General features: G+C 43.0%; 1 protein-coding gene across 1 annotated transcript in view; it reads right to left on the bottom strand.

The window, feature by feature from the left end:
- LOC134532260 (cell adhesion molecule Dscam2-like) overlaps positions 1–16,624 on the bottom strand; it is a 29,483-nt gene extending 12,859 nt beyond the window's left edge. Inside the window, exons 1-6 of the mRNA XM_063368680.1 lie at positions 16,540–16,624; positions 15,785–16,078; positions 13,069–13,341; positions 11,057–11,193; positions 8,801–8,945; positions 4,963–5,082 (exon numbers count right to left, since the gene is read on the bottom strand). Coding sequence (XP_063224750.1) covers positions 4,963–5,082; positions 8,801–8,945; positions 11,057–11,193; positions 13,069–13,341; positions 15,785–16,078; positions 16,540–16,624 — 1,054 coding nt within the window. The remainder of the gene's footprint in view (positions 1–4,962; positions 5,083–8,800; positions 8,946–11,056; positions 11,194–13,068; positions 13,342–15,784; positions 16,079–16,539) is intronic.
- Positions 16,625–17,010: the final 386 nt, after the last annotated feature.

The following is a 17,010-nucleotide window of genomic DNA, read 5'->3' as shown; positions in this document are numbered from 1 at the left end:
ATATTTTTTTTGTTAATTGAAACAAATATATTTTGTGGTAGGAAAGATTCTGTTGAACCCAACAAAAATGATTTTGTCAACTCAAATGCATTGGCGTAGCTGTGTTCATAAAGTTGGGGGGGGGGGGGGACAAATAATGATTTTGATGTCATGTAAACCCATTCCCCTGTTACTGTTACTAAGACGGGGGGTCCGGGGGTCCTCCACGGTCTAGAAAGTAGGGGGGGGGGGGGACAGTCCCCTCCACCCAAAAAGTTCAGGGGGACACGCCCCCCCCTGTCCCCCGCCCTTGCTCAAATGTATATTTGGTTAGGTGTAACAAATCATTTTTGTTACTTACCGAGTTTGGTTAAGCTAACAAAGTATTTTTTTTTCCACCAAGTAAATATTTGTTTCGCCACATATGATCAAATATTTGTTTGATTCAAACAAACCTTTTTCTCTGTGATAGTTAATCCAAGAGATTAGCTTACTTCGAGGGAATCCAGTTGCCAAGAAATACATTGTAACATTGTACAACACACATGCATATACATTTAAAAAAAAACGTTTTTTCGAGACAATACTGAGTATTTTCTTACGAAAATTAGCACATAATTTCATATTTTAATGAATGTTTCATTAAAGCATAATATATATTTTAAAAAAAACAATGGAAATAACAGCTGAAATGTCAACGCTAACGACTCCATTTTTTTTTGTATCATGCTTATGATGTGCGCAGTTATAAATACTGTAAAGCTATTCAGGACGTTTAGTTTACAAATAATTTTTTTTTATTAGGGATACTGGGACAACTCAAAACATAAATGCCCGGGTACGTATCCGAACACAGTATTTATATTTAAAAGTACAAATGAAAATATATCTGATAATTTTACATAAATAAATTTGTTCAATTTACAAAAAAAAGTGAGTAGGCATGGGCTATATGCACGTCTAGGGACATATATTTTTGCATTAAATATTTTGAAGAATATAGCTGTGAGTAAGAACATTGTAGCATCATCTATGTTTTGTGATAGGTTGAACTTCTTTCAAGGTTGTGTCTTGCGGTCAGCACACGCACCGCAGCGATTGTGTGCGGATGCAAGAGCATCCTGAACGGCCCGGCAAAATAAGGCTATGGCTTCTCTTGCAGGTGGCCGCCAATCAGAATGAAAAAACTGCTAGCGAAAAAATACTTTATTCCAGTCGAAGGGCGTTCAGATTGCTTAGCAAAAAATACATGCACATGTGTATATGATTTATTATTAATGCTCTTGTTGATTTTCTGCCACCTCTCAAAACCTCTCGACCGGGGGTTATTTTCCTTCTGTTATGGTATTTATATGCAGGTTAGGCCCCATATGGACAAGCAAGTTTTGGCATAACTACGCCCAGTACACTCCAGTTACACCACGAATCACATAGGTCATGACCAAATTCAAGTAAACAGATGTAGGCTAGCGACCCTGCATACTTCACTTACCCTTGTGTATTGCACTGAAGCAGTTCAGTCAAATGTGATTTCTGGCCTTAATAAAAAGCTTTTAACACCCAACATAAACATATTTTTGCACCAGCTATATTATTGAAACGTTTTTAATCCTAAAAAAATAATTTATTCTCACAACAGTTGATTAGGTTCGTATCATTTACTTATACGAAGAGCACCGTCAGCGAATGGTGCGTCAACAACTGTAATATCATCATAGCCGTTGCGAGCCACTCTGCCCTCGTGCCATATTCTGGCTGGGGTGGCTGGGGCTGATCTTCCCTGCCCTTATGCAGTCTTTTGTTGGCTCTGGGAGGCCTTTGCATAGTATAAGGCCGCGGGATGCCACACATAACTAGAGACTGGAAAAATTCGCGCTTTGGATGACCTCTAGGTTAGACTCCACAATCCCCTACACACTCAGGCAAATGCCACCTGCTCATTGGCTACTGACTCGTGACACCTGTCTACTGGGACGCTTACGATTTGATACTTTTTTGGCTGAAGGTTTTCCATTGGCTCAAAGTCCTTCAGATAAACTGTGAGCCAATAAGAGAAGCAATATAAAGGTACAGTTGTTTGGATTCTATCATATCGTGAAATGAATCCGCGAATTTTTCCGGTCTCTACACATAACTTCTGTTTTTCTAGCTTATCTGTTAGGTGTTGTTTGAGGTGAATGCCATGAGTATGTGGGGTTATTGATTTTTTAGGTGGGGGTGGGGGGTGGGGGGTGGGGTGGGGGTTGATTAGTTGTGTGGTAAATTTGTGGTGTATGTTTAGTCTAGAATTGGTGAGGTCTAGTTACACTCAATTACGAACACATGAAATCACAACAGTCTCCTTAGATTTCTATTTTAGTTTCGTAATTTACATCGGTTATATGAACGTGTATTATTCGAAACTTTGTCGTTTACCTGCTTAAGTATTAAATTTTTTTAAATATATTAATCTGATTTACTATTAAATAAAAATATTTTATCTGTATTTTATTTACTAAAGCGTTCAATCTGAGATAAAATTCAGCAGACTCTTTTTCAAATAGCTATGTTTCCATAAATGCAAGTACACGACAAGTACAGAGATTCGTTTACATGCATTATTCTTACTGCCTATACTTATAATTAATTCAAACACGGCCTTAGTTTGCGTGGGCTTTATGCACGTTATAGAGATTAAAGATAGCGAATAAAAAGGTTAATACTTAACCTGTACGCATCTTTGTTGGTTCATTAAATTATTTATTTAAATAATTTAAATACTGCGTTCAAAAAAGTAATTAAAACATATATGAAAACTGTAATTTTATTTGTAAAATATATCTAAAACCTTTTGTTTCTTAACAACATGTGATAAAATGGGTGACTTTGGGGTTCTATTGGTTAATGATTACATCCAAAACTAATAATATATAATTGTTAATGAGCTGTGAAAGCGATAGTTATAGTGGCAATATAGATTATATTACGAAACCCCAGGATTAAAATTCGTAATTCCACCCTCTCCTCACTTTTATATTACACCTGCTTTACATTTTACCCAACTTCCCTGAGTTGAAGTAGCAAGTAATGCACCCAGGTGCAGAAGATTTAGCTACACTCAAAGGTAAAACGATTGGGCTGTAGAAATTCGTAGACCACTTCCATAACCATGACGCTTAACTACTTTTGGCTGCAGTAGTTGTAGGAGGAAAAGACCACACGAACAAAGCCTTCAACACCAACTGCTCAAGTTTTAACTGCTTAAGGACAATTACCAATAAAATTCCGTGCTTCACGCCACATAAAGTTCGACAGTCATTTTTTTTGTAGCACGAGTTTTACTGTACATAACCAATTACGGATCGGGATGAATAAACATATAATTATTGATTTATTGAAATCTGAAGCTATGGGGTTGTTTGACAGTCATTTATAGCTCAGTAGGTAACTAAACAAAATATTTACTATATTGTCGATGTGGTTCAATTGGAAACAAATTTATGATGCCTAATTTAAACACTAAAATATGATTTTATTCTGGCGTCAGATATTTTGCAAATATATGTTTTTAAGAACTAGTGAATTCTCATTCCCTTATTTCAGTTGGTTCTATAAGTTGAGTTCCAATAAATATTAATACTTTTCAATTATTGATAAGTTTTTCTTTCAAGAAGGCGTTAAAATAATTAACGAATTGTTACATCTAGCACACTAGCTGACAGTAGAAATAAGTGTAAGAAATGGCTTTATTGAAGATGAATATCATATCGTGTCGTCTGACTAAGGAGCCAGTTCCAGAATAATCAATTAGCTGTAATTCACTATTTGAATTTTTTCTCCTAATTTTACTTAAACCAGCTAGCCACGCTGTACACTGTAATTTGTTTGTAAATGGAACATAAATATTCATGTAAAATTACGGGTATTTGTAAACTTGTACATTTACATGAAAACAACTTTATCACTACAAATAATGTTTGCAGTAATACTGGGTTCGGATTCTTACCCGGGCATTTATGCTTTGTGTTGTCCCAGTCTACCAATAGTTAAAGCTATTGTAATCCATTCCCTGAATAGCTTTCCAGTATTAACTGCGCACATAATAATTAAGATAAAACAAAATAAAGTCAAATTTATTGAATATTCGATTTTCTATTCCATGGTTGTGCTTGATTGAAACATCAGTTAAAATAATGCACCAATTTTCGTAAGAAATATATTTAGTATTATCTCGAATAATGCATTTCATATATATATAACTATAATCAGTGTTGTATAAAGTTAAAATATTTTTCTTGTAGAAACACAAACTACATTATATCCATAAAAGAATATCCCAAATATATTTTAATAGTATCAACTTGTAAGCGTTGTAGAGTATTGGATCAAGGTCACAGTTTCAGTTAAGCGCGAGTACTGCTTTGTTGTTTTCTCCATTGCAGCGCCACCTACGCAAAATGGTGACTCCTGAGCGTAAAGCGCTTCTTATTCTGCAATTAATAAGATTGAATCTGTGATTTCAGCACTCCCAATTGGAATCTCCTTGTACGGGAGTGGTTGAACGTCGAAGTCCCTGACCGTTGAATTGATCATGAAGGTTGAGACGACAAAAATATGGTCTCCACGTTCACCTGTTGTTACGACTTGAGATTCAGCCCCCCCCCCCCTTTTTGGGGCTTTATGAAAGATCGTGTCTTCTTTCCGCCGCTACGTAATTATTTGCCAGAGTTGAGACACAGGATTGAAAAGGCCATTGCTTCCAATGCTCCGGACGTGTTAACAAAAGTGTGGGAAGAATTATTGGACTTTACGTCGGGGGGGTGTTTGTTGGAAAAAAAAATCTAAGTTAGTTTACCTTCAGTTTGATGTATGATTTGTTGTAAATAGTCTGTTATGATGTGCCATTGACGTGCCGGGGCGTTCTTTCATGGACACACTGCGTTTATTGGGAACTGGTTCCCAGGAGGGAAAGCACGGGAGATGATGGTCGCCGCGGCCACCCACCTCTGGCCTTCATCCAGGAGATGGCGGGCTCGGGGTAGCCGCTGGCCTGGCAGTGCAGGCTGGCCGGCTGCTGGAACAGCGCCGACACGTCCCGGGGCTCCGCCACCCACGCCGGGGGCACTGCAACACGACCCCGCGCGCTCCACTCGCCGCCCGTCCCGGTGACGTCATCCCGCTCCTCCCCGTGCGACGCCCCAGCCCCTCGGCGCACGAGCGATTCCGTCAAACCTTTGAATACATATACTGTAAAGAAGTCGCCAGCCCAGGTTAACATTTCTAATACGGTTTTGAGGTAGTTGGTTTAATTCACCGCCGCAATCGCCACCATCTCTAGGGCATCGACTTGTGGTGGTCCCTAGCGGACAAGTGTCGAACTCTTCAAACAAACCCTTCCCCACCCTCCCTCAAACATGCGTTGTCCTCCACCCACCCTCTACCCCACCTCTCATCCCTACAGTTTTGTGACGCACAAACTCCCGTTGAAGGACCTTGAGCTGCAGTGACTGTTGGGTTGGGGGGGGGGGGGGGGTGCAGGGGAATGACAGCGGGCGACAGTGCTGCGCTCTAACGTGTAAATAACAACTTAAGACGACACAGGGCGTTACGGCAGCGCCCTGCAGCGATGAAGTTCCCAAGCTGCTCATCATACGCTTCTGAAAAACGTAGAGTAAATCCTATCCACTCGCGACTTCTATACAGTATATATATATTCAAAGGTGAAACGGAACCAAAGTTCACAGAGCCAAAAGGAAGCTTTACAGTATCAACTGTTTGACGAATTTTAACAAGATGGGCAGTATATAGAATAAAATTCCTTGTCAAAAAATTAAGCCCAAAGCCGCACTTTAGTACTTCTCAATGTCTCTTTTTCTTTTATCGGGGCCGTTTTATTTTGTAGTTTAAATTTTTCGCTCTGCTCATAAACATGATGCGATAGTCGACGCAGTTGCCTCGGCAATGAATTTCAGCGGCGTTTGCGGGAACTGCGTGTGATTCGCGTCTAGAAATTTGATTTGAAACACAAAAATGCGTGTGTATTCGTCATCACGCTCAGAATTATTCCAAAGAAATCTACGATGAATTTCTTATCAAAATTTCTTATTATAAGTTTATTTTCAACGTAAGAACACACGAATTTGCTAGTAAACCGAGGTTAGATTTCACACATCCCTGGCCATTACAGAAAGACTAGCTCACATTTAAAAAAAAAAGAAGTGTTTATGATTAATTACGAACGAGCTCGGCGAAGAAACTCGCCTACTTTCTTTGCCGGAAGTTAGGCTGACAATAATTGAGTTGGATAACGACTCAGCTACTTGCTCTCTTAAAAGTCGAAATACATTTCGATGTCTGAAGAAGCGAACACGTGCTTTATCACAACAATTTTTTTCTCCGTAATCAGATTTCGTGCCCCCTCGATCGACAATATCATTGGCCGGTATATCACGGGCGGATAAGTTATTTTATTAATGAGTGCGTGTAGCTCAGTACATGTGATAGAAGTGAAACCTATTTGGCAATTCAAACATCGACTCGTAAGAATGTCGTAAGGCGAAAACGGCAGAGAGGGAGAGAGAGAGAGAGAGAGAGAGAGAGAGAGAGAGAGAGAGAGAGAGAGATAGATAAAGACAATTGTATAAAAATACATAACACAGCGAAGGGTTTTTTGGCTTTCATTTATTTTTCAAGTATTGAAGAAGCCTAATTTTTTGTATTTATTAGAAATTCGATTAAAGTAAAAATAAAAAAAATAATATTCCACTCACAGAATTGTTTATAACTTTTCTTAAACTAGCATATTCTTAGTTGGACTTAACATATTGTTACGATCGCGCTTGGCTGCAGTGCATGGCATCGCCGCGCTCGTTCGGCCTGTCTGCGCCCCCTTCCACCCGCATCATCTCCCTGGTATCTCGTGTCATACTATCTCGCTACATCCTGACCGTCGCAGCGCGCACCTGCCTCAGATCGGGTTACTTAAAAGAGGCCGCACTGCGGAATAAAATGACTCAGACGCCTTTATCGGCGTTCTTAGAGCAGCCACCGCGTCCTTCGAGGACTCACGATGCGTTTCTGGGCATTTCGACGACGAAGGTCGCGCGATATCTCGGAGACATGCCCGATTGTTCTGGACGGGAACCCAAGGGCTATTTAAGGAGGTTGGGCCGACCTTCGAGTCAGTAAGGAGTTCAGTGGGGAGTTCTCCCGCGGCGGAGTTTCCGGGCGATAGTGCCGCAGGTGCGGCAGAGTGGCGAAGACCTTGGACGAAGGTTCCAGGGCAGGGAGTGAGTGAGTTCAGTGGTGGAGTCGGGAGTTTCCGGGCGATAGAGTCGCGGGAGCGGCGGAGTCCCGAGTGAAGTTGCGAGAGAGTCGTCGTGTGGGATCTCGGCGAAGGGTGTGACGGCGGCGGCGGAGTGCGGCGACGGAGTCCCGCGGCGGAGACCCACGAGGGGTGCTGCGGCGAGAGTTGCGCCAGAAGTGTGGCCCAGCGAGGTGTGTGAAACGAGTGACTGGGGAATCGACATTTCTTTAAGTGTAGATAATTATTTGCCATCTTAGAAGATTAATTGTAAGTGACAAGTAGTGGTAATAAATAAAACTGTGTGTGAAATAAAATCTATTAATTGGGCTATCCTTTACGAACCCTGCAGGTAAATCGTAACAATATTTACACACTCGTGGGGTCATAATCATAAAACGACGTGTGTGTGATTTACGTAGTTCATCAAATAATAATTTGTAACAAATAATTACTCTGTCAACCAAAAGCGTGAAAAGCATTATACCAGCAAATCTTATTTAGTTACACAACTAAATAATTATTATATAACACTGTTTGACAATATTTATTTACACAAATAATTAAAATAATACATATTTGAAAAAACTCCATTTTCTTGCGAATGTACCCCTTGGTGCGGTGCACAACAGTAAGCTAAAACCCCGTTGTGTTGCCCTCTGGCCCTACTAGATGCCAGCAAGTCTGGGTGGCGTCAGACGCAGGCGGCTCCCTACCGCCGCGACCCGCCTATCCCTGCAGCATGGCAGGGTTCAACCTGAGCCGCACGCCACCACGTGGTGACCGCTCAAGGGAACGGGGTCCGACGAGTTCTCTGCACCGTCCGCATCCTATTTCTCCTCCCTTTTAGCGTCATAAGTCGTTTCCAACGAGTGTCATGCTCAGGCTGGCAGTGCCGAGTGCTGGACGCACACGGTAACGTTAGTTAGGTTAATAATTCCCCCCCCCTCCTAAATTAAGTATAGACTGGATGGCAGCCTGGTGGTAAACGACAGATTGTCGCCCCCGAAACAACCAGTGCCCCCCAAACCCAATGTGGACATCATGTCAGAGCGCCCAAACACCCACATGGTTGACTCTTTCTTCTCTGCCCAACTATTCTTCCCCGTAGCCAACCTGCTTGCATAATGCATGAATTTTACACCCTGCATGGGAGTGCCAAAGGTTTCCCCGGTGTCTATGCAGGTTCTACCTGGGCCCAACTTTAATCTAGAATAGTCAGTAAGGGGAGTTAGTCATGGCGCCAATCGCTGCCATGGCTGACCAATCCCCTCCTAGCACACGATGCATGCTACCCTTCCTGCACGATTAAGGCACCCGAATTCCTACCAAATTCATTTAGTTTTTAGTTAGGTTAGAAAAAAATATCGTTTCACAGCAATGTTCATCGAAAACGTTGCATTAAAATTTGGCTTTGAAATTTTGCTCCCATCGCGCCCAAAGAAAATTTAACTTAAAAAAAAATCCTGCATCCGCGCCGTTGGGTAGATACCAGCGGCAACTCGGCGTGGACCGGAGTCACACAGTCAAAGCCCGCACCTCTGACGACGAGCTTGGCCGTGTGGTTGGCGGTGGCGGCGGGGTTGCTGGCGATGCACGTGTAGTGGCCCGAGTGGCGCGCCGCCAGGTTGCGGAACAGCAGGTTGCTCACGAACTCGTGCTGCTGGGCCTGCACGTCCGGTTCCTGCCGCGCACAGAACAACAACACGACAATGTTGCGGAGGGATGCCTGCAGTTCACAGGGCTGAGAAGAGCTTCACCCGAACAGTCCCGAAATTATCCGAAATTGGCCGATCGCAGTAGCGGATCCAGAGCGAGGGGGGGGGGGGGCTAAGGGGCTCAAGCCCCCTCCAAAAGCATCTGGGTCCACTATTGTTTTAGTGTTTACCTTGATAAAGCCTAGCCTCAGCTGGGTCAAGCCCCTCCCAAAACCAAAATCCTGGATCCGCCACTGGCCGATCGCACACCATATTGCAAGGATTTATACTTATATTTTACGGTCGTAGAGTATTTAAAATAACGTTAACCTAACCTCCTGAAAAATAATAAAGAACTCTTATTTATTACACTGTCCGAACCTAACCTGTATTATTTTGGTAAACTTTCGGGTTGTGGTGTGGCTTTCATCCCTGTTAACTGTAGGCTATCCCTTTTCTGAAGTTCATGTCAACTTGTGAGCAATTGGATAGCAAAACAAATCTTAGCTGTATAAAATTTATTATTATTATAACCGCGTGATAGGAATCCATACCAGAAAGGACAATAAAAATGTTCTAATGTAGTGAGTTATATGGCATGCGATGAACTAGCTTTAAAATTCCATTAAAACCAAAAATTGCTTTGCTATCGAACTGAGGTGTCTTTCTCATCTTAACTTGCAGTATTTATCACAACCAACATTGCAAAGAACTTCTCCCTTGCTTCTTACCTCCATGATGGAGAGTGGTGTCTGTTCTGAAATTGAATTAAACTGGTTAGCAAAGCAAGATGCATATTTATCAAGGCTAATGTTAGAATTTTGTTTTATAGCTTCAAGAGAACACAATAAGAATAATTATGTCGTGATGTGAGTAAAATAACCCAAAACTTCATCAAGGAATTAGCGTTAAATATCATTATAACAAAAAAAATAGTTTTTATATCCAGATGACTTCAATTATTGACATAGAAAAGATAATGCAAATTAAATCCATTGCCCTGTCAGATTCATATTTACCATAGACCAGGGGTCGGCAACCTTTTGAGTCGGAAGAGCCAAAAATTACAATTTACAAAATTTCAAAGTTTTTAAAGAGCCACAAATTTTTTTCCTGACAACAGTAACTAGTACCTACTTGCATAAATAAAGTTTTTTAATAAAAAAAAAATTATCTATTTATTCATAAGAAAAATTTATTCATATATAAGCCTATCTGTTGGGTGAGGCCGTAATTAATAGTAAAACGAAAACCTCGGGCGTATGGATAGCTTTAAATTGATAATTTAACTGCTTGATGACATATTGTTTAGTAAAATATAACAAGCGTGGAAAAAAAAACCAGGCTTACTACTGGTTTGTAATAAAAAAGTATTTTCTGTATAAATAACCTGGTGATGCAGTATTTCTGGTACGGAACTAAAGAGCCGCAGCTTCACATCCAAAGAGCCGCGTGTGGCTCGCGAGCCGCAGGTTGCCGACCCCTGCCATAGACTAATGAATGATGGTGTGGACAGATTTTTGTATTTTGCGCATCATTGATTTACGAGTTGCCAACATATAGCTAACTTAGGTGATGCCAAAACCAACGTAAGTTTCTTTCCAAATAGGAATCAACAAAAAATATATTTAATAAAATATTTAGATTTTAAGTAGATCTTCAGGCCAGACCCGAGCCAAACGGACCTGGCCACACCTCCACCTCATCATCAACTCCACCAACACTTTTAAAGAAAAACCTCACCACTCACCAATCACCAACCCCCAAGGACTCAATAGTTGGGAGGGGCCCAGTGCCGTGTCTTTGTAAATTAACATACTCATCCAGTGTTACCAAACATGTACCTTGCTGTCTCAAATAAAGTTGAGCAAATTTTTGGCGGGGTGGACCCCCTGGGGGGTTCCCCATTAAAAAAAAAAAAAGATTTTTTGAAGTTAAAAATATTTAAATGGACTTGTTATGAAACGTATTAAGGGAATCAAGTTTAACATATGCACGGGATAATACGACTTCTGAAGTAATAAACAGGTACTGTACTAGGTCCGGACTACCTGAAGACAATCCTGGGCCCGCCACTGAATGCACAGCACTTGCTCACCTGGGGCAGCGGCGCGCCGTCCTTCCTCCACGATATGGAGATGGGGAAGTCCCCGGACATGATGCTGCATGACGCTTGCGTCCTCATGCCCTTCTGCAGCTCGTTCGAGAACTGGAAGGGAGTTATTTTGGGCGGCTCTGGAAGAAAAACAACGAAGCCTGTTTGTCACGCCACCATTCTAAGCAAAGTGCACAACTTTTGTCATGAATAGACACCCGGAAATTTTGCGGATTCATTTAGTCGCAAGCTCGAATGCAAACCTTCACACTCTCGCACTGTGTTCATGATTGGCACGCAGTTGTTTGGACACGCCCGTCTACGACCGTGAACCAATGATGCCCAGCTAGGAGAGAAGTAAGCGAATCAGGTAGTGCCAAATAACAAGGATAAAAATGTTCTTGCTAAGAAATTAACCAATGGGAAAGTAAACATGGGTCGAGCACACCTATAACTTTGAATTCTGTCCTGAGGCCAGAAGAATACGCGAAATTTACGGGTCTCTAGTCATGAAAATGAGTTACCAGGTGAGCAGCCCAATTAAAACCAAAGAACAAAAATAAATGCTATTAGACAGAACTTTGTTTGATGTTGTAATGTTATGTTAAGCATTTATAATCTCCACTAGCCGTGTGTCCTTAAGAAATATATCGTCTCAGCAGCCCCATAATTACACTACTTGCACAATATGAACTAATTAAAATTTAGGTTTTGTTGGTGGCAACGACCCTTTAATGATACCGTCACCGGGTGTCATTGCGACAAGTCGGTTATTTTTTTTCGCTATTTATGAGAGCTAGTCACGCCCGGAATACGGTGTGAGTGTTTTTTAACTTCGCGAAGGACAATAAGACGTGCGCCTTTGCATTAGTTCTGGCTGTGGGATGCAAGACTGGTGCGGTGGCTCAATCCAGTGGATGTGATTTACTATATCGCAAGGGCGTATCAAGTTCATAACGGATATGGGAGGGGGGAGGTGGTATTGTTCGGAATTCAACCTCTTTCGTGGGGGAAAAGGGGCTTCTGACCTCAAACACGAGGCAGTGGCTCTGCTTCGTAATTACTTTCTCTCAAAGTGTTCAAATAACAATAAAAACCCATTTTTTTTATAAATTTTTTATACTAATATTTTTAATACTCTGCAAGTGTAGATACTGGAAAGAAGGTGTGACATGAACTATTCCTTGCTCGCAACGTTCTGGCGTGTGTCTCGACAGACCTCTTTTGTCACTAGAGGAAGACGAGTTTTAAGACGTCAATGCCGAGTGAAACCACCATTATTTTTCTTTAGGAAATTACAAGCAACGAATTGATCACGATTACTTAATATGTAACTTAATTTTTACCCAACGGAATGCAATTTTTTTAGAGGATTTTCATTAATTCAACAGTTGAAAAATCTTTCTCCTCTTTCAAAGGCTTTTTTTCTCCTGACAAAACCACTTGTAAGTCACAAAAAAAAATTAATAAACAAGAATGCGCAAAGATAGCAAAATATGCTTGAATGAAGCTTGTCACGTTTCCACGTGACGAGCTTGTAGCAAGCTTGCCATGTCAAGCCTGCAAGCTCGCGGCAGTGGTTCATGGTCGGAAGAAGCCTCGACGCATCAAAAGCCACAAGCTTGCACGCCACGTGGGCCTTGTCCACGACAGGCGCGAAGCCAGGGGGGGGGGGGGGGGGGAAGTTTTAGGGGTTCAACCCCCCCCCCCCCCTTTAGCACCAAATTTTTAATTAATTTCTTATTCATCACTGAAACAAATTTCATATCAAAATTAATTAAAATTTTTACCTTTACAATATTTAAATTTAAGTACCGAAAACTGCTAAAATAGCACTATTTTACACCTTAAAATCCAAATTTTCCCGGGGGAGGAACCCCCGGACCTCACGCTTTAATACGGTTGTGGGGAGGGAGGGGGGGTGGCCATGCTTCTTAAACCCACCCCCCGTACACAAATCTCGGCTACGCCACTGTTCCGCGAGGACAAAGGAGCGGAGAGCACGGCGCACTCACTCATGACGTCGAGGTAGACGCGGCCCTGCGCCGACTGCCCCTGCTGGTTGGTGACGGTGCACAGGTACTCGCCCTTGTCGGACGAGCCGTCCACCTGCCGCACCAGCAGCGTGCCATTGGACAGCACCTTCTGGCGCAGGTGCGAGGGCAGCACTGCGCCCGTGCGCTGCCACACCACGCTCGAGATGGGGAACCCCGCCACGGGGCAGCGCAGGAACACGTCGGCGCCCGCCACCGCCGTCAGGTTGCGCGGCAGGCGCGGCGTGGGGGGCCCTGCGGTTGCAGTAGAGAGATGGGAACAAAAACAAGGAAGACGCCATATTGGTTTCAACAATATTTGACTTTTTTTATTTGAAATTTTCTTTCCGTGAGGCAGGGATCACCCCATCAAAGACCTACAAAGCCAACGACATAGTGTCTGACATAATTATCACAGTTTTAGTCATTTTCGAAAAATGAATTAAATATTAACAACCGATGAATGACTTGCATAATAAAAATTATTTCTAGCAGCTAGTCCCTCCATAAACTTTAGACCTTTCCATAAATTTTATTCATTAAGCTTTAAATAAGCCAAATATAACATATAAAACCATATAAAATTGTAATTGCAAAAAAATCTAATGAAACTAAGATGGCGTCTTACGTTCCTATCTCTGATCCTCAAAGCATAGAGTTGGTATGGATATGTACCTTGCGGGCGAGCTGCGCAGCAGGAATGTTTTTAGTTCACCATTAAACCAGTGGCGGATACAGGATTTTGGTTTGGGAGGGGCTTGACCCAGCTGAGGCTAGGCTTTATCAAGACAAACACTAAAACAATAGTGGATCCAGATGATTTTTGAGGGGGCTTGAGCCCCTTAGCCCCCCCTCTGGATCCGCTACTGCATTAAACAAATTATTTCGGGGTGTTGGGGTATGGGTTGGACAAAAAGTTGAATTATTGAAAATTGAATGGGGTCATAGCCGAAAGGGGGTGGAGGATACAATTGTATTAAAACCCCTTTTTTTTCCAGTAAAAAAGCAATGACTGGACACTATGACAGCCATATTGGTAGGATTTGTTGTCCGGTGGTATCTAGTCAACGCTCAGGTGTGTTTGGCTTTGCTTTCGCTATAATAAGCTACACCTGAAATCTTCCGATTTTTCTGGCTTGTTGGCCAATATAAATGTGAAAATATTGTGTCTGTCATATGCAGCTGTTGGGGTTTTAATAACACTTATCCCTATATTTTTCCTATTTTATATTCAATTATTTTGTAATATTTTATTACTGGATAATTATTAATATGTTCTGCGTATGATTACTAGTTTATATTCAACAATTTTAACAAATTAGTGAAGAATTATTTGTAAACTAAAGCACGTGACAATGTTAACAGCATTTTCTTAAATTTATTTAATGGTAAATATGCAAATCTTAAGCATATGTTAGCATCATGCGCAGAAAATTAAAATATGTCTGTATCATATTTTTAGTTTATGGTATCAGCATTAGCAACAACTAAAAACTAAAAAAAAAAATGTGCTTACTTTTCTTTCGTAAATTTAACCCACATTACACAATGCATTGCTTATGTCGTCGGTGTTTTAACCTACTGTGTTATAATCAGAACTCGATATATTTAAAACGCATTTTACTTCACATAAAATTAACTAACGTCACCAAAACCACGCCACATAAATTTATCTACAAATAGGCAACTAGGCTCAGATTTGTTCTTGGCAACCTGACCATTTGGTTTTATCATTAAATTTGGAATATTTGGAATATTACATCGAGAGTTCTTGACATTAACTGACATAAGTCAATAACGTAGCGCTTCATAAAAAAAACATGGCGGCAACCATCATAAAGTCAATCTGTATAGTAAATATTTAAAGTGGTTATTTTGGTAAAGACCGTTACTATAATGCGACAAGACGCAAAAGGACTTTCTCTGACGTCTCTGTGCCCATCAACAGCCTTCACCTATTACCAGCAGGAGAAAGGGTGGACGAGGGGAGCCAAACAAGCCAAACTAAACCGTGGGCGTGAGTCCGTCTTACACGAACAGCAACGGCGCAACTCATGCATTTCACTTCATCATTTGAGCACACCCTTGGCCACTTAATCACGTCCCAGAATTGTTAAATTAGTTTTCTAGATTAGATCGAGTCAGTCCAAACAGTGTATGGCCCTCACTGCATAGTATTATTTTAATTTCATTTTTATGTTTAATTTTATGATTGAAATTTTATTTATCGATTCATTGTTTAGACCACAAATATTTAAAACTAATGTAGACATTTGAAGGGTCATTAAAATTCATGGTTGAAGAAATTTAGATGCAGCGAGTCTAATTTGCAGCGTAGGTAGCTAGAAAATTATATAAATATGTATTTTTTAGAACGCGAGAGACCAGACCGTGATGCTTGGTTTGGAGCTGGCCACGTGCGGTCCACTGATGTAAAGCATGCCACGCGCAAAGGTCGTCGCCACCCCCAACCCCAAACACTCCCCGCGCATCGTCCTGCCTCGGCGCCGTTATCTGTCGCTGAGCGACCTTGAGAGTTCCGCCACCCTTCTGGACTGTTCGGGCGGCCGGTCGGCCCGGGGGATGACGCAAACTCGTCACAGCTGCTCTCGTCGGTTCGAGAAGAGCGAAGCAGCGACGCCGGCGATGGAGCCACGCGACGGTGAATGCCGTGCACCCTGAGAGAGCTGAGACCCACCGTAGACGTTGAGAGCGGCGGAGTGGTGCACCGCGCCCAGCAGGTTGCGCGCCACGCAGGCGTACAGCCCGCCGTGCAGCACGCGCGCCGACGAGACATTGAGGTGGCCGACCACGCTGCCCTCCGGGTCCAGGAAGCTGCCCAGCACATAGCCGCGCGGCGGCACGTCGGCGCCGTCCAGCTGCCAGGTGAAGCGGGGCGGCGGGTTGCCCGAGGCCACGCAGCGCAGAGACACCGGCGGGCCCGGCTGCAGCGTCTGCTCGATGAACGTCGATAGCAGCTCCGGGGCCACGGCTGCACCGGCAAAACAGACCACATGCCAGGAGCTGCTGATACAGCTTCCTTATAACTATGGAACAGAATGATATTGAATGCACTTATAGTAATATGGTTCCTAAAACACACATTGTAGACCACATTCTCACCTCCAAGAACCAGCTCTCTGCTGGACTGAGCCCTCTCCTCTCTGTTGCACACCATGTACTGGTGCATGCCCTTGTCCTCCTTCATAACTATTCACTGCACCTTCTAGTTCTGTTGTAGAAGCAGTATGTTAGTTCCTCTTCACACATGTATGGACAACTACTCACCTCCAAGGACCAGCTCCCCGCTGGACTGAGTGCTCTCCTCTCTGTTGCACACCATGTACTGGTGCATGCCCTTGTCCTTCTTCATAACTATTCACTGCACCTTCTAGTTCTGTTGTAGAAGCAGTATGTTAGTTCCTCTTCACACATGTATGGACAACTACTCACCTCCAAGGACCAGCTCCCCGCTGGACTGAGTGCTCTCCTCTCTGTTGCACACCATGTACTGGTGCATGCCCTTGTCCTTCTTCATAACTATTCACTGCACCTTCTAGTTCTGTTGTAGAAGCAGTATGTTAGTTCCTCTTCACACATGTATGGACAACTACTCACCTCCAAGGACCAGCTCCCCGCTGGACTGAGCGCTCTCCTCTCCGCTGCGCACCATGCACTGGTACATGCCCTTGTCCTCCTTCTTGACGGCGCGCAGGGCCAGCACCTGCCCGCCCAGCAGGATGCTCGTCCTCTCGTCGTCGACGACGGTGCGGCCGTCCTTGAGCCAGGCGATGTGCGGGTCCGAGCCGGCGATGGAGCAGTTGAAGGAGGCGGAGGCGCCCGTGTCGACGACCTGCTGCTGCGGCCTCACGTGCACGGCCAGCGGCAGCGTGACGGCGAGGCTCATCTCGCGGCGGTCCTCGC

Source organism: Bacillus rossius, chromosome 5 (assembly GCF_032445375.1).
Source record: "Bacillus rossius redtenbacheri isolate Brsri chromosome 5, Brsri_v3, whole genome shotgun sequence".
NCBI lineage: Eukaryota > Metazoa > Arthropoda > Insecta > Phasmatodea > Bacillidae > Bacillus > Bacillus rossius.
This window is presented reverse-complemented; position numbering and strand designations above follow the sequence as displayed.